The sequence below is a fragment of the Pyxicephalus adspersus genome, chromosome 4 (genome assembly GCF_032062135.1).
Source record: "Pyxicephalus adspersus chromosome 4, UCB_Pads_2.0, whole genome shotgun sequence".
Taxonomy (NCBI): domain Eukaryota; kingdom Metazoa; phylum Chordata; class Amphibia; order Anura; family Pyxicephalidae; genus Pyxicephalus; species Pyxicephalus adspersus.
The window spans coordinates 53,775,382-53,794,087 of record NC_092861.1 but is presented as its reverse complement, the minus strand read 5'-3'; the positions used below and the strand labels follow the sequence as shown (position 1 = coordinate 53,794,087).

The following is an 18,706-nucleotide window of genomic DNA, read 5'->3' as shown; positions in this document are numbered from 1 at the left end:
GAGGTTTTAAATGGCTCATTTCTACAAATAGAATGGTACATTTTTGTGAAACAATCTTTTAGTAAGGGAAAAACTGAATCATGCCACTGGGACATTTCATATAGGTCAGGGAAGCCAGATTTACGGTCATAGAGTCATGGAGGCCAGATTTACTGTCATACCTGAAGGCCAGTATAACTAACACATCCATGTGTGTGTCTACTATTAGATGAGTGCACGGCAATACAGTTGGACATAAATCACCATGCACATTTTGCATTGGCTTTGGTGTCAGTAGCTCCATTTAAGAAAAACAAAAAAAGCATAATTACAGCATGTTGATGAGTAGCTGCCAGCTCCTGTGACCTGTACATTTGTGTTTGAACTTGGTATGCTTCCTGACTGCATCCGCGTTTCCAGCTGCTGATATTGGCTTGTGTTCTGACTTTGTCGTTTGTTGGCTGATTTGGTATCTCTACTGTCTGATTGTAGCTGACTTTTGCTCACCTTTTGATTCTGCCTCTTACGTCTGCATGTTCCTGTGCCTGGTTTGCCTGCCAATACCCTGTACAAAGCCAGACTGAATCACCCAGTATCTTTGCAGTGTCCAGAAGGTTTACTGATTTTTTTGCCAGCATCAGAACCCATCAAAGCCACCTTCTTGTCCTGTTGCATCCTGCCATCAAATCCAGGGAGTGCTGGAGAGGTGGTGTAAGAGAAGCCCTTTCATCAATTAAACCCCAACCAAGTATCTAACAAGTACACTGCTTACTGGGAGAGAAAATAAACAGACATTCCCATGATTGGGCAGCTAGGGATACAGTTAGGTCCATAAATATTTGGACAGAGACAACTTTTTTCTAATTTTGGATCTGTACATTACCACAAAAATTTTAAATTTAAACAACTGACTTTCAGCTTTAATTCAGTGGGTTGAACAAAAAGATTGCATAAAAATGTGAGGAACTAAAGCCTTTTTTTACACAATCACTTCATTTCACTAAAAGCTGCACTACAATATAAACATTTTCAAGACAAAAACAGATTAAATCAGAAAGAGACAGCATAGGTTTAAAAAAGTAAAAGTGGTTTCTGCCATTCTGCTCTCAATATATATTAAACAGTTTCTGTTTGAGAAGCCATGGAAATAGTGCTCACATTATGGAGGCTGCCATTTCTGACATGAAAATGATCATCTACTGGCTGTTATGGTGAACCTCTGGTGTGAGTTACTAACCTGGATTAAACATACAAGTAAACTCGGATCCACACTATGCAAGAAGCATGGTATTGGATACGACATTACTGAAGGGTATCCTTCATTTCCATTCTCTCAGTACATGTTCCCAATGACCATAACAATTTACAAAAACAAAATCCATCACCTCTCTCTTGGCCCATTGCTCCCACCATCCCTTCATTCTAGAGCTGCAATCTATTAACACTCCTTGGCATGCAACACTTCATAAAGTCCCAACCTGCACACTATGTATGTTCTATCCTTCAACCCTTGTGTCATTGTTGTGTCCTTTGGTAACACAGCAGTCAGAGGATGGAACCACGGCACATACTGAGGACATCGGTATCTGACACTCACAGAAGTGTAGAATACTGAAGAGCCTCGCAGGGCCGCAGCATCAGAATTGAAGGAAGATAGGAGACCCAGGACATCAAAAAAACTTAGTATAATACCTTTTCTGTTTCAGGCACATTAAAAATATATTTTTGATAAATGTAAGAAGGTTGTTTTAAGGCCAATATGCGCATTCAGACTACAAAACAAAATATGCTTTGAGCTGTGAAAAAGATCATTACCTCGGGCTGCTGGAGATACATAAAAGCATCAATTTGCATTACTGCAGAAATCCATCTCCATCTTCTCAGGTGCTTCACATAATGGTATACATTATACTTCTTTGTGTCAGTAAAGTATACACAAGCAAAAGAACAATTAATTGCTCTGAGGATTAATGTTGCTTTAACATTTGCTGCTCTCAACCAGCAATGAGTTGGTGTCTTCCATAATGAAGCCGATACTTTTAACCTAACAGACACTTTGTGAACTATTCAAGTGTAATTATTTGTACAGCTGTAGCTTCCGGTTAGTAATGAGCTTTTTGTAAAGATGTCTCAACGAAATGAATCCACAAGCTCAGCTGTAACACATAGATCAGTGTTCCATATTCGATTCATTGCTAATATTTACCTAATATTAGGTCTGCCATGCGCTATACAGGACTGCCCTTGATGCCATTCACTACCTATTGTGCTTATTCTGAAATGTAGGTCATACAAAAATCTAACAAGTGTTCTTCAATTTGCTAACCTTCCATTGCCATAAAGCAGATTATAAAGTCCAATATTCTTGTAATAATTGGTTTCCTCTTGTTATGCAACTCTTTTAGTGACGCATAATTTGTAGCTGAGGGTATACAAATATAAATGTTCATAGCTTCACCTAATTCTTCTGCCTTGCAGCCTCTAATAAGCGGCCCCAGATCTGACCTACATAATATAAAAAGAAAATGATGTAGTAACATTAAAGTACAATACAAAGTAACAGGCGGAAAAAAAAGATTTGACTTGCTGCTGAAAAAGAATAAAAAGATTCATGCAAGTTATATAAACTCTCTGAATATGGATAACTCCAGGCTGGTTCCTTAAAGGAAACCTGTAATCAAGAAATAAGAATTTTTATAATATCATTAAAGAGTATCTTAGGCAAGAACTTTTATTGGAATACATAAGATTATTTTTTGTTATTTATTATTTACCTTTTTTATTGTGATTGGTAGGGAAACAAAATAAAAATCCTAAATTTTAGGTTAACACTTTACCAAAGACATTTTTATTAGGAGACATGTTCTGGTAACAGTTGTCAGTTTTCAGAAATTTCCCCTTTTGCTGTTGTGTCTATAGTGCAATAAGTGAAGGGAAACCTCATTAGAGGGGCACCATTGGCATCAACAACCCAAACTGATATCACCACCCAAAGTTCATACCTGAAAAGCTGAAGTACAAATGTCATTTTCCCAGCAGGTCACTTGGTTCTCTCCACTCCGTGTATACAGCTGTACTCAAGGCACATATAAAAAGATTATTATTAACGCATTAATTAATATATATTTAATGCAGGCAGGTATCTGAATTTGAGCAAAACATCTGTCTCTTCCAGTTGTCATAAAGCTGACCTAAAGCTGTGTTACACTTCCAATAATTATTGTTGGAAACGAACGACGAACGACCGAAAATCGTTCACAAAAAAGGTGACCAACCACACCAACGAACGAGGATTGTCATTGGAAATGTACGACAGTCACGGCGGATCTAATTGGCCGACGATCGTTCGCTATCTATCGTGTGTACGGACGTTCAGTGATTGTGCATGTTTCTGCAATACACTTTATCCTTTAAATGTCCCTCCCTGCATCGTTCAAATGATTGTATCTAGTGTGTGTACACTATTGGTGGATTATATTTGGACGATCGTATCGTTACAGCATGTACAGAATTGTGCACAATACGATCGTTCTAAATAATTGTGCATAATCGTTGATCAGTCCTAATCATTAATTTTCTAACAATAATTATTGGAAGTGTGTACCTAGCTTTAGACTGGGAACGGGAGAAGCCGGACAAGAAGCCAATTAAGTGCACATGTTCTAACACAGAGCATGCTCTGACAGATAAGTTAATCAGTTTGCCATTTCTCCTTTCAATGTTCACTCCCAGGTTGGAGAAGGGGTTAAGACCAGCAAGCATTACATTAAATGCAACAGAGAAAAATAAAGTCTTCTGTACTGCTGGGCAGTGTCGTGTAAATGTTAGGACTGGGTATAAGGAAATAAAAATCAGTTTTGCAGAAAAAACAGATCCCTTATATGTCTTGTATCTGTGTATTTAGCTGTTAAAGTCTTTCAGCAGCTAAGCTTACTTGGCAGCCTAAACAACTTCAAAGTTTGTGTTGTAAGCTTTGTGGATTTATTACACCTGAATAGATCAGTTCCGGCTTGTTTTAAGATTCATTTCCTGCTCTTTAAAAATATGTAAGTACTTGAAAATCCGTAACCTGTCCATAGGTTCAAGGTTGAATTTACACAGTGTTCTCAGTTGTGTAAGGGGTATATTCCTGCCCTTAGAACAAATTAGGTGTAGATAAGTACTTACCTCTGGGGATAGCAAGGTTTCAGATGGTGGAGTGGGCTTTAGATGACTGCACCGTGTAAAAGGGAAACCTGCGCTTTGCCTATGCTTGGTAACACATTTATCGACCCGCTCACTGCAGCACAACATGATGAAGAAAACTGTCAGTGGTTTTTCATGCAGTAGAAGCATGTTCATGTTATTTTGTTCTCGATCTGTGCGAGAGCGAAGCCTCTGGCAGAGCTGAGCACAGATAAAGCCTGTGCGTCAGATATCACCTGGGGATAACAATTCTGTGATTTCATTAATGATAAATGTGATATAATTGATGTAGCCTTGAACTATTGTCTCTGCCTATAAGAGTCAGATATTTGATTATTGCTTATGCTGTGTATTACAAATTGAATTTTATTGGATTCGTAGCCAGCACACACTAATGGAATGTAACTCAGTCACTTTACCTAAGGACTTCCTTCCCTTGTAAAAGTATCTTTTTATACTAGGTCCTATTAAGCAGTTCTATGACTAGATGCAAACTTGCAGTAAAAACAGTGTTACATAAGAGCTATATAGGAAACAAGCAGAGGAAAGATCCATTGGGCCACATAATCAAAACTATGTGTAGGATCAGCCCTAAAATACATAATGACTATATAACACAGTTTCATAGTCCTATATTAACAAAATATCATTGTTTCAAAAAAGATGGGAGTACTCTCATTAACCTCATGCTAATCATGAGCAAATGAAATGAACATGATTTTGCTTTTATGGTGATTGGGTAACTGAAGTGAACATTCAGAAGATTTATTGAGTGGTGATTCTTAACTTATTTAATCAGCCCAATTGTCTGTACTAATTGATTGGTCTGTGATCAGCACTAATAAATTGAGGTAATTTATATTTATGACTATGCATATATTAGCCCACTAAGAATTGTATTAATTATTATTCCTGCTTCTAACAAGTTATTTGGGTCATTGCCTGTACTGTTAATAGGGTAGGTATCTTTAAATAATTTTAGTATTATTAGTAATAATTAATTGGGGTGATTTGGATGATATGTCATCTGTTCATTGTTTTTAAAAATTAAGCTAATTGAAGTATTGTCTGCACTGCCATAATTGTCAAACTATGCTCCACATTCAAATGATTTATAGCATTGTTACCAGTGCAGTGACAACAGAAAAAGACCCATCAGTTACTATTAGCATATATTGTAAAACTTTTCTTTATAGAGATGATATATTATGCATCTAAATGACACAGATGTTACAGAAAGTAAAGCAACAATTTAGCAATAAAAACATGACAATAATTGCCTTGGAACAGATTTGGTATCATAAATAGCATTGGGTGACATTTGTGGAGGAAATTATTTATCATCCTGCCAGCAAAAGGAACAAATTACTTCTGAGACCTGAGGTTTCACCGACATTTGTTTAAGATGTGTACAAGGGGTTCTTCAACTACAAGGCCACCTGCCTAAAAATAATATGTAATGGCCTCTGCACTTTTGATCATTCATTTTATTGCCAAGGTTCAGTAGCCATGGATTCCATAAGAGGAATGACATAATTTATCATGTCAAAACTCATTTTGCTCACCCCCCCACCCAACAAATTGATGAAGTAAGGGGGTCCTTCGTACCAGAAAGCATGCTGCTACTACTAACACACCGGGCTAAATTTATAAAACAGGGGATCTAACATTCCCTAACCCTTTTTATAGCTGGAATCCTCTAGGTCCATGTGTTTCAAAGGCAGTAATTTATTCCCACCAGGGAATGTCAGATTCTACCGTTTTATTAAAAAAAAAGAGCCCATGGTGTTTCAATTTCTACTTAATAATCATTTAACAGGATTAATTCCAAGACAGTCTTCATCTTCTCACCACTATGGCCACTGGCGGTCTTTTGTTAACTTTAAAACTGAAACCTTGCATTCAATATCACATTTACCATTATATATATATAATGTGTATATGTGTGTGTGTGTGTGTTATTTCCTGGTTATCATTCGCTCACCTTATTTTTTTTATTTTTATCTTTCTGTTGTCCCCAGGTCATCTTCACATTCTGCAAGCAAGGACGTATTTTCTTTATAACTTACGTTCTCCTGAATGTTCTCCTAACAATGGACATAGGGGGAATTAAATGTTTTTAATCCATGCAATTTCAATATACAGATGCAATTTTCCAACAACTCAAAAATTAAAATGTTTCCCCCTTAAGTACAGCTACTTGAAGACATTTTGTATACTGTTGTGGCATAGAAAAGCCCCCAGAAATCTTTTTTGCTGACGATTGTAAGCTAGGAGTTTAATTTTGTCAGGATATTATTATTAAATTATTATTATTAAACAGGATTTATATAGCGCCAACATATTACGCAGCGCTGTACATTAAATAGGGTACTTCTTAAGGCCTCCTTATTTCTAAGATTGGAGATATTGCAGCTTTTCTATATGGAAAGAATGTTTCCTTTTATTCAAATATCAGCCTAAGAAAGGTCAATAATACATGGCACATGTAACAACAGTTTCCTAAATGCAGAGAAAGATATAAAACAGCTACAATGCTTGCAATGTATATTAAATGTTCACTTACAAAAGATTTTTTTTCTCGAATGTAATTATATTTTTATGGCTAGCGATTATTTTAATATTGTGTGATTAGGTGATAAAGTTTGTTACAGCCAAATAAACCCAAAAATTTGGCTTTCTGATACCTACCCTTTATAAAATATTCATGGCTTCACATAAATAGCAGAAAATCCTCTGAGGTATGAAATAAGTCCTGAAGGATGTATTTACCATGAGTATTATACCATATTTCTGTAGATAATGTCGCTGAAGGACATCAGGCCAATCCCTCATTAGTAACCGATAACACAAAACAATAGTTTCCAATCAGTGTATATAATAAATGCAAACACAGTGCTATATGTGAACTCAGTTAAGGTATGTATACTTTTACATAAATCCTTTTTTGTGAACAAGGTCAGTAGCTTTTGACATACGCAAAGACGTGTCTGATTACACACAAGCTGATACTGCTACATGGACAGGTTTTTGAAATAAAAAAAAGGACACCTATTTTCCTGCAGGCTACTGATAGTTTTAACTTGGAATGCACAGTTTAGATATTATACAGTTTTAAACAAAACTCAACCCAAAAACAAATATATTCCAGTTTACCAGTCCATTCATTTTCTAGATTATTTTCAGCAACCATGCTGTTGATCTTCCAGGAATGTCATTGTAACTACCTATGTAGTTTACGAAGAGCATAGCAAACTTATATTTTTCTGTATATCACATGTCCTATCTGCCATAATGTAATATTAAAGTAATAAAAGATGAACAAAAAAAGACATGTTTAAAATCCAGCCTGGACGACAACTGTGACTCCCTGCATAAATAAATTGAAGTTAGTGTGCTACTGGCTAGAATACCAGATGAAATAAATAGTGCAGCCACCATATCTAAGGACACAGGACAGCTCTGAATGTCAGACAAGATAGGTCTTTTTAAATAATAAAATGTGCTTCCAATATGTTATTTGAGATTACATTTACCACAATACATATAATTTCTAATAGCAACTGGATTGAGGGACTTGCCACCTTTGTTCAGGCATCTAACAAGTAGGTGCTACATAAATATAATATAATATGTTTACTAATATGGCCACCAAAATATATACAGTATATTTTAAAATATAATAACACAATATGCCCCCCCATTCAAAAAAGGCATCACTTCAGAGTGAGTTTGGGTCATTGATGGAGAATGTTTAATATAAAAAGCGATTATATGAGCCATTGTATACGGAGGTACAGTACACTGCTCTCCATTGCTGGCTATGACCATAAACAGCTTTTATGTACTTCATTGCTGGGGCTCCATGATGTGTAAAGCAGCGGGTCTGAAATGCACCCCAGGGGACGGTGCACATTATAACTGAAAGCATTTAATGGCTAGGTTGACATTTCTACATGATCATGGAATGGTGTTCAGCATCACTTTCAGGAAAGGCTTAATTAGAATGCAGAGTGAGTGTTTCCTATGGCAGACAGAATGATCAGATGAAGAGGACACAGCCATAAAGCCATCCAAGACTAAGAATCTCAGGATTTACTGCCTGTTCTGGGAACATAGCAATTTCTACGTCAGGGCAGCAATCTGTCTACAGGAATCCAGGTTGAACTGCACACCGCATAAACTGAGCTGTATCACATTTGGCTGCTGAACGTTTCCAGGTTACAAAAGCAATCTGTTCTGTGAAGTCATCTTTATTTCATGGCTATCCATACTTGGGATGGCAGACCCAAGGAACGTATACCTTTGTAAAATGGTAATTTTCACACAGAATAGCTGTAATGTGTGTGCTTATACTATTAGGTTTACTAAAAAGGAAAATACAAATTTGCAGTAAATAGGTGCTGTAAATAATAAAAATAGATCTGCAGTTGGCTTTTATTTTTCTGAATACTGTAAGGTAAAATTGGATTGGCTGAGATATGGTACTGTGAATTGTACATTGGAATTGGTCTGCAAGAATACATTGTTCTGCAGGATTATGTGCCCTTCATTTCAAACATTTCCTTATGTATCTTTATGCAGCCAGTGGCATGTACCAGAATCCAAAATTGGTACCAATCAGCAAGTGGACTGTGCCCCGAGTCTGATTATTAGATCACTTTTGTAAAACAATTTTCTACTTTTGGGTAGGGCTAATACTAGTCAGGAAATTTTATTGTCTCATGTAGAAGATTTCACTTCTATGATTAGCTAAAAGAGTGGAAGGCTAAAATTTCTCACAGACATCTCATAAAAAATGCACCAATATATAATTAGTTTAAAGAACCCTCTCATAGGAGAAGTAGCTTGGTGTATGTCTCCATATTACATACATAAGCACTTTGAAGTGCAATTCATTTTAAATGAAGCTCACTATGTCAGTGTAACTCTGAAGCCAATGCATTGCAGCACATGACACTCCTGTATATAGACCTGAGGATATCACTTCTCTGTTAAATGTGCTTACAAAGTGCTTGGACATACACTTTAAATTCCCATGCAGTCAATGATACCGGGCACTAATAGCACTGTAACAAATACCTGCTAAACCAGCATTATTTTTATAAATACACCTGGGATCTCATTAGCTCAATATATTATCTGAGATTTTTTTCCCTAATGACCACTAAGAGGACCTCACTAGACAGAATGTTGGGTTGTGTAGGTTGACCAACAAAGTGAGCTTCATAAGAGACATGGCAGATTTGGTATCCTTTTCTGGATAGAAACATGAGAGAGATTAATGGTGAGTTGCTTTTGAAAATTCAAGTACTAGATCAGTCATCCTTATTGTTTCCTTCCTTCACTACTTGGCGAGTCACTGACCTGGAACATGCATGTGCATATCATGTCTCATGATACTTCAATGGCTGTGCATATCGTGTCTCATGACACTTCAATGGATATGGATATTATATACCATGACACTTTATTGGCTGCATGCTTACTTTAATTCATTGACTCACAAATACAGAACCATACATAGCAGTCCCCATGTCATTGACAACAATATTACCCTAAGCTTCCCTTTAACCTCTCGTAAAAAGAATAGTTTTTATTTCCAGGATGGTGATAAAATGTATATTTTGTGTAGTTTATCATTGAGAGAACATGCCTGTGCAGTGAGCTATAACTGGAAATGGCAAGATCTCAGACAGACATTGATTTTCCATAAAATATCCACACAAGGCAGGAAGGAACCATCTCTACATTGCTCCTCAGGGGGAGAATGATTCAGTGTCAGAACCATTTGTGTTAGCTATAAAAGATCATGCTGAACGGGGACATAGAGAGACATGACGAGAAGATATAGATACCTTATTTATACGTCAGTATCATAACCTAGAGCAGAGAAACAGCACAAGAGTATGATGAGGGAGCCGCTGCTCTATATGATCATACAAAGGTTAAATGACCAACAGCAAATTCATGCTGCCTACAGACATCAACGTCACCAGTGAGCTCAATGTTGTAACAAGACATCTGAATAACGGCTTTCAGCTACGCTCACACAAATGACCCCAGATATGACAGTGCTGTGAGTTGCCTTGGTCTCTTTTGTGCCACTTTTTAACCAAGTTACAATACAATACAGCTGCCAATATTATTGCATCACTAATAACTCATCACTTTCAGAAATATTCTGTAAAACAATGAAATGTGCTAAATCCAGAAGAATCAGCGTCCATCTTGAACAGGTCCTGTCCTCTACAGTGTTTCCCCGAAAATAAGACAGTGTCTTATATTTATTTTACCTCTGAAAATCTCATTAGGGCTTATTTTCAGGGGATGTCTTATTTTTCTCACAAAAAATCTATATTTATTCATGTACAAAAATCTGTATTTACCAAAACCTGCAACCAATATTACTATAGAAAGATACCTCTGTGTTACCTGTGACCTGTCAAAATCAAAGATTTCTTCTGTTATATACAAGAAGTCATGAATAAGAATTGACATAAATGAGTAATGAAAAAAACACAGCTTCATAAGCAAACAAGTGCAACATAACAAGAAAATGTGCTGACAATTAACATGTGACTCATAGAGTTACATGTTAAATCTGAGTAAAAGAAAAAAAAAAACAATTAATAAATATGCATTGCTGCTAATCAATGAAATACCAGCTAGGACCTTTTGAAAAGAGAATTCACCAACCTCCTAGTGCTAGTGTCACACCAGAGTACTGTAGGTTAATTAACCCTGCGATTTCTTCACCCCTTGCTCCAGTGCTTTTGAAATCTCCTGCTCTCTCTCTCTCTGCTTCCTCCTTCCTCTTGGTATCCCTCCGTGTACCACGTGACCACACCCTCCGAAGAAGCCAATAGGGCTTACTTTCGGGGGAGGGCTTATATTTCACCCTTGCATGATTAGCATGCTAGGGCTTACTTTCGGGGTAGGTCTTATTTTCGGGGAAACACGGTAGTTATCAGACAGCAACATTGTAACTTTGTAGGAAGTCACAAGGTAAGAGGCAGCAGTAGGGGGATGATCTGGGTTTGTGAACAAAGCCCCCCAGGATCAAAAGGACTACATCATTTATCAGGACGAATCCCAGTTTAGGAAAAAGGTACTTATTATCAATGGTGCCTGGACAAAAATGGCTCCATTCCTTGAGAAACAAGCAGATGAAATTTGTCTGGGGGAGGTAATATATATCTGAAAGCATTAAAATTATACATTACTAGCAATGCATGCTCTTGACATCAGAAAATATATCTGAAGTTTGCTTCTTCTGTGAACAGCATATTAAAATCAGTCAAGTTTTCACTGAAACTGAGACCTTTTATCCATTCCTATTGGTGCACTAAACACTATTGTATATTTAACAGGCCACTCTATTACTTATTACAATGGGGTATTTCTAGTGAATAGCTAGAATTTAAATACATCATCTACAACACCTGAAGCACTAACTCCAAACACTTTGTGCTAATGGCTGGTCATCAAAATGCTTTTTTTAATCTTTATGACCTTACAGAGATTTAATAATAAGACATGAAATAACCCAGGAATTTGAAAAGAGCAATGCTTTTAGTGGCAGTAATTGCTTCTTGGTGTCCACAGCTCATCTTGAGTTTTCATTTTGGCCGATCAACCCCTTTTAAATTAGCTAAAACATTAATCAGCACAAATCACTATGGAAGCCTGCGTTCTCTGTGGCATTAATAGGAATCTCATGCAGCTTGATGAATTTGCTCTAAGTGAAAACATGATAATGTAGATGTATTGCCTAATACTGCACAAAAATTGGGTCAGTGAGTAATGTCTTCTTACCATGCTATGGTTGCTGGATTCCCATTTTTTTTCTAATGTGAAAGCCTGATTTAAAGGAGTAAACACTGTTGATGTCCTTCATGCCCATTTTTAGGTCTCTGAGAAGAGAATAAACCTGCTTATTGTGATTTAATGCAGCCAGTAAAATAGCTGGCACTCTTTCACAAGAGCCTTGGGCACAAAATGTACTTGGTGTCTATAAAAGAAGAATCACGAGAAGCAAAAGACTGGAAAGGCAGAACAACATGTGGTCATGTATCCGGATGTTTAGCTACAACTTATCACTGGAAGAGGAATATAAAGCAATTGCTATTACTGTTGAAAGTTTTGTATTAATACAGAGCTCCAGGCTATAGGATAAAAAAAGTTTTAAAAAATATAAAAACCAAACCTTATTCTCTACTAGAAACTGAATGAAAAACACTAACCTCCCTTTGATGTACAAAATACATGCCTAAACCTTTAATCCTTCTTTATGTTACATGCAAACCAGGGAGACATCCGAAACAGCGGGGATCTGCCACACCAAAAAAAAAAAAAAAAAAAAGATGAATTGTGGTGTCCCATACAGATATGCCTGAAGCCAAATTCAAGCCTTCCGCCATAGAGGCAACCCAGATATTTTTGTTTCCTTTTAGAGGTCTTTATGCTGCTCATGTGATGCCCCAGGTTCTTGTTGGCAGCACCTTGTAATTTAAAATGATACAGGAAGAGGAGCTGATATGATGACGCCAGCACTGTTCTCTGTGTCTATACTAGACACACATACTCTGACCGGATGTAAAGGAAAAACTTCCCCATAGGGATACAGATTGCTAATAAAACTTAGAAGAGGTTTTGAAAATTCCTCACTATCCAAAAAATGCTTTGGCTGAAGTAGAGCTTTAAAGAGCTCCTAATAATAGAAAGAAGGCTCTGCACGCATGCAGTACTCATTTATTTAGCAAAAGCATGTGTTTCATCGATTCAATGTATTATGTATCCTATTTTCTTTAAACCTTTTAGCAACTTACTGAGCAGAACCATGATGAAGATTCACAAGACCCAAAAATTATTTCAAGAATTCCTCCAGGTTGATCTAGGGCTTTGCAGGTTTAAAGTGGCTAAGCCATGAACAAATACAATATTATTTCTGGCTTCTTGAGATGGGAATCTGCCTGCCAGTGTTGCAGAGCAGGATGTCCTGACACGGGCACAGGCATTGAGTATTGGCACTTCCTGATTAGCTGCACATTACAGTCACAAATTTTATTATCTGAAATGCAGAAGAAAGGTTCTGCAAAACTTTCTTACTGATTTGACTACAAGTGCCTGTGGCTATTACTTTTTCTGGCTCGACACAGTTATTCTGCACCATGTACCCTGCAAAAATAAAGACAAATTGAATATTCTCCGCTGACTATGTATTGTGTCGGAGGGGGAATAGTTGTGCACAGGGACACAAGCTAAATAGTGATGCTTGTCAATGGAAAGACAAATGAGGCTTCAAAACAAGATTACAGAGCAGAGAGACAGTGATGGGAAGTTTAAAATGAATAGGCTTTGAGAGAGAAAGGAAATAGAGTGCAGTTGGTCAGCAGAACACATCAGGACATTGATAATATCAGAGAAGAAAAGAACAGCAAGCATCACACAAAAAGGAAATACAGTGCAACAGCTAATAAGCAAAAGAGGGGTGTTGATGAGGTAGGCAGTGGTTTGTTGTCTGTAAAGTCCCATTATTTATGGTACCAAAGCTAACTTGCAGATAGATGTACTAATCATTATCTTGCAGCTCCCAGTATCCTAAATATGTGCTTAACTAAAAGGTCCAGAATGGTCTTTGATCCAACACACAACAATCTAGAACGGGGGTCGGCAATCTCCAGCCTTTAGGCCAGATACAGTCTAACGCCCCCTGGCCGATCCGGCCTAATGCCCACCAGCAACCCAGCAGATTGGCCAGGGAGCGTTAGGAACTACCGAAGCTCCTGTGCCGCCCCCTTGGAGTGGCTCCCCTATTTACCGCGGCTGGCGTTGATACTTCTGCCGCCACGGTAAATATGGAAGGCTCCCTGAAGGGAAATCCATCTCCTCCGCAATGCATACGGGGGCGTTCCCTGGTGGTGGGCGAAGTCATTAGGGTGGGTCCGGCCTAGTGTGCTCCCTCCCACCCCATAAATGGCCTAGTGGACATAAAACTTTGGCAACCCCTGATATAGAACAACTGTTCCTAGGAAACAGTGATCAAGGCGGAAATTAAACTTTAGCGAAAACTTTGCAATAAATAGTCCAATTACCACCTAAATATGACACCTGAGCCCCATTCCCCCAAAACCTTGTACATGTGTCATGGTGACAGGGACCGTAAATGAGGTAAACAGTGTGAGGGAAGGAAAATCTCAAAAGAAGTTTCTTTAGGTGGAAATGTGCTATTCAGAGTTTTTGACAGGTATTGCATTTGCCGTATCAATAAAGATACCTCCTTCCATAATTAAACACAAACCCAGAGCAATGTGACTAGAAAACAATGAACTGGCATCTGGAAGGCCAGACAATGCTAACAAGGATTAATCCACACCAAGGAACCTACCTACCTTCCAGGAATTACTATATATTTGTTTTAAGTGCAATTACTTACTGAAAAATCAGTCACAAGTTCTGATCATGATTACCCAGTTTTTTATATATGTTTGAACGAACAGCTAGAAAGGGTGGTAAACACATCATGCCACTGCTTTTACCTTATTTTGTCAGGTTGTGGTTTTGTAATAAATCAATATTGCATTGTGCAAATATTTATCCACTACCTCCAATCTATGTAATACATGTTCATTCAAAACCCTGATTTACTCACCAGAATAGGCTATATAGCATTTCACATGAATATATGTATGTGGCTGCGGATTTTGTACACCCACACAATTGCTAATTTAGGACCTGAGTCTGTGAACATTCTTGGAGGTATGTGTTCTGCAGCTGTCAGAAAAGTTCACTACATATGAGCATTGCTAATTGGAATGGAAGCTAATGCAAGGAAATATTAGCTATGTTGTCCATGGCTTTCAGGGAACCTGTGCTTAGACTATGCATATTAAAATATTTACATTTTCTTAATAGGCATTGAAAGATTTTTTGGCAAGACATATCAACTCTGTTTCCCCAGCGTTTAAAGAGAAAAATACCATACCTACTGTAAAAAATGGTGGAGGCTCAGGTATGTTTTGGGGCTACCTTGCCGAGTATGGAATGGGGTGCTTTAAGTCTGTGCAAGGAACAATGAAATTGTGCAGTGGAACATATGTCCAGTGTCAGCAGGCTTTGTCTCAGTCCCAGGTCATTGATGTTCCAACAAGATAATACCAAAAAACACACAGGTGTTAGCACCTAAGAATAGATAATAAGAAAGCATTGGACTATTCTTAAGTGGTCTTCTATGAACTCAAATTTAAATCTAATTCAACATCTTTGGTAAGAACTGAAACATACAATTTGAAGAAGGCCCCCTTCAAACCTGACACAGCTGGAGCAATTTTTTTTTTTTTTTTTAAGGAGAGTGAACTTAGCTACCTTTGATGAGTACCAGAGTTTTATTCAAAGCTACGGGAATCACTTACTTGCAGTAACTTTCTCTGCAATAAAATATTAGGTTACGGGTTCCATCATTTTTGCCCATGCTATTTGTGTTACCATTTGAAATTTATATTGCTGAATCAAAATGCTAAGAAAAAGTCTGATTTTTTTTGGTAAATTCAGAACAAACAATGCTGGCTGCCAACTACTTTGTGGGTTCTTCTTCTTCTGTGAAGGAATACCAACAAATCCTTCTTTCTTTTTGGTGCCGAAACCCCAGGAAAGAACCAACAAATTTTTCCATATTTATATTTCATACATTCTGGCATATATGTTGGGGGGGGGGGGGTTAAGTTAATGTGTGCGTGAAAAATGCTTCAAAACTCAACGTCAGGGTTTCTGTTGTGATCTTGAAGTATGAATTACACTAGAGACAGTGAGGGATGGTGGGATTTAAAGTTCTCCTTTTGAAGAGTCCTTAAAATTTTAAATTCTCCAGCCTGAATACAGGTGCACCTATCTTAATATCTAATGATGTCATGTAGACAATGGTAAACATAGTTAACCATATTTTACCAAGGAAGTATGATTTTCAGCACTAATGAACTTATATAAGGCATCTGAAAATTAAGAACCTGTTCCGTGAATGGGAACTTCATTAAACTTTGAAGCCAAATCTCTTTAACAAAGGTTTTGCCTAATATAAAAAAATCAAAATGGTTGCCATTGGAGGTGGCGCTGCAATCAAAAACTTTCCATCTTTCAAAACACAGAAAAACATCCCCCTAGATATTGGCTAAGTTCAGGCTAGCAGTGAGTTGGCAGTGTGGTTACTGCTTCCTCACAATGGAACTGAGCTAGCCCAATAGAGAATGAATAGGATCACCAGTAAGAGATTTAGTACCACTGCCTTCTACTCGTAAATGTGCAAGCGCTGGTTCTTCAGGAACCAGCGCAGCACTGAAAATCTAATTCTTGTTCCTGCTGTAGGCCTTAACTTAGCTTAAAGCGAAATATATATCTATACAACCATTAATGTATAGATATATAAAAGTGTCCCAGAAGATTATTATTATAACTGATATATAGTAGCTACATAGAGATGAGTTGGAATTTATTTATAACTTGTCACTGGATACATTCATTATCTTGTCATAATAAATGGGATAGTGGTACACAAATCTAGGTATAATAATGAACATGATAAAGCTCTGCTGCTTACAATGCAATGCTAAACAATACAATTTATCATTACATATCACTGTAGATTTTGAACAGAAGCCATATCTATGGTATGAGGATCTAAAAGACAAATTACACAGAAAACTGCAACATTATAAATAAAATATCACCAAAATGTGACTTTCAAGTAAACATATCCCACTGCAATATTAAGATAAAGAGTTGAGAAGGGATCATAAATGAGATTTGAAAATCATCATGAAATTATTTAAGCAACATCTTTAAGACAAACCAATTACTACGTACATTGAAGCTACTATATCCAACATGCCACTTTAATACATTATGTCCATTTATGTATTTACATATTGATAAAATATTGGTGTCAACATTTGGTGGTTGCCTACAATAAAAGGAGACAGATACAGTGACACTTGCTCTCAAAGTTTTTCAGCGTCATTCTCTATTACATCAAGTTTTTTTGTGATGCAAATAATATCATAGTGCTTCAGGCACAACTATTACTCATCAGGTATACAAACTGTCCCAATAGTTAACCTGGTATTCAGTATAAAATATGTCTCTGAAATTCCAGCTCTCACAGCCGAGAGAAATAAATAGAAGTTTTTGTTCATTACAGGCCATTAAAGATATACCAATGTATAACCAGGAGCAGGAATTTATCCATTTGACTTTGTTCCAAGTATCCAGATAGCCAAATGATTTTATAAAATACTGTCAGTCAGACTTGATTTTGGCCATTTTCGCTCAAAAAGTGCATTTTGGGAAAACATTTATAAAAGATTTAGTCCTCTGAAATTGGGGTATTGCAGTTGCCATGATATATCTTGATGTGGCTTTCGCACCTAAAATATTGATCAAAGATTTCAGCATAACCATGATCTTTCCACCAGGTACACAGTTGTCTATTCCAGCCACAGTCAAGAACATAGAAAAGTTCTGGATGTTCCATCCCAATCATAGAGAAGAAATCTTGGTCTCCCAAATGTCCTTTAAAGTGATATTTTTCAGCAAGCTGCCCTAAAGCATTAGGTTCCAGCAGTTGGTTGTAAAGTTTAGATTGGCGCATGGCTTCTAGGTTCAGCAGCATCACTCCACTGTTAAACCCTGGCATTCCATCTGGAGGAGGACTACCTACCTGGGTGTTTGGATTCTCACGCCGATACTGCCAAAATGTATGTCTAAAAGGAAACAAAAAACAAACCAGGGTTAAGTCTAAGGATAGCTACAGCTGTTATAGTTATGCTGTTGTCTGTAGAGAGGAATTAATTGCACTCATACCCAAAATATTGCATTATACATATGAAATAATACAAACACACACACAAATGGTTTTGTACTATACATAAAATCACTCGCTCATGCAGAAACTGTATTTTTATACACTTTTTCTGTAAACTGGATGGCCAGTTAAGTGAACGGAGTCTCCTGTCAGTTTACTTATTTGCCAGGTCGCCCTTGACAAAAGTTCCTGGTCACTAGGCTCAGGTGCCTCATGGTACCAAATCAATGCCTTGGAAAAGGTTCTTCCCAACTTCTATACTTTTTGTAATCTGGACTAGTGCCTGGTTTTTATTTTGGGGCATTTTTAGACCTGCTTGATATTTATTCATTGCTGACTACAGGTAGTCCCTGGGATACATACGAGATAGGGACTGTGGGTTTGTTCTTAAGTTGAATTTGTGTGTAAGTCAGAACCGGTACATTATTTTAATAAATGCAATTAGGACAGATGTTTGTTTCGACATATTATTAGGCAGCATGGTGTCAGTTACTGTATAAAATCCTCACTGTGAGCTAATCACAAACAAAGCAAAAAAAAAGAAAAAGAAAAAAAACTTTATGGAGCCTAGACATTCATTAACTTCTGGAGCAAGCTGTGCAAGGCTTCAGAATGGCTCAGTCCTTAAGATCACCCACAACCTCAGCTGTGTTTAGCAAAAGATTTCTTCTGCAAGTCATGCAAACC

At 37.3% G+C, this 18,706-nt stretch overlaps 1 protein-coding gene across 2 annotated transcripts in view; it reads right to left on the bottom strand.

Annotated features, from left to right (window-relative positions):
• Nucleotides 1–16,631: 16,631 nt before the first annotated feature.
• The window catches only part of XXYLT1 (xyloside xylosyltransferase 1), an 87,835-nt gene continuing 85,760 nt past the window's right edge, over nucleotides 16,632–18,706 (bottom strand). For both annotated transcript variants that reach the window (XM_072408202.1, XM_072408204.1), the window contains exon 4: nucleotides 16,632–17,918. In XM_072408202.1, the coding sequence (XP_072264303.1) occupies nucleotides 17,522–17,918 (397 nt within the window). In that variant the 3' untranslated portion in view covers nucleotides 16,632–17,521. The remainder of the gene's footprint in view (nucleotides 17,919–18,706) is intronic.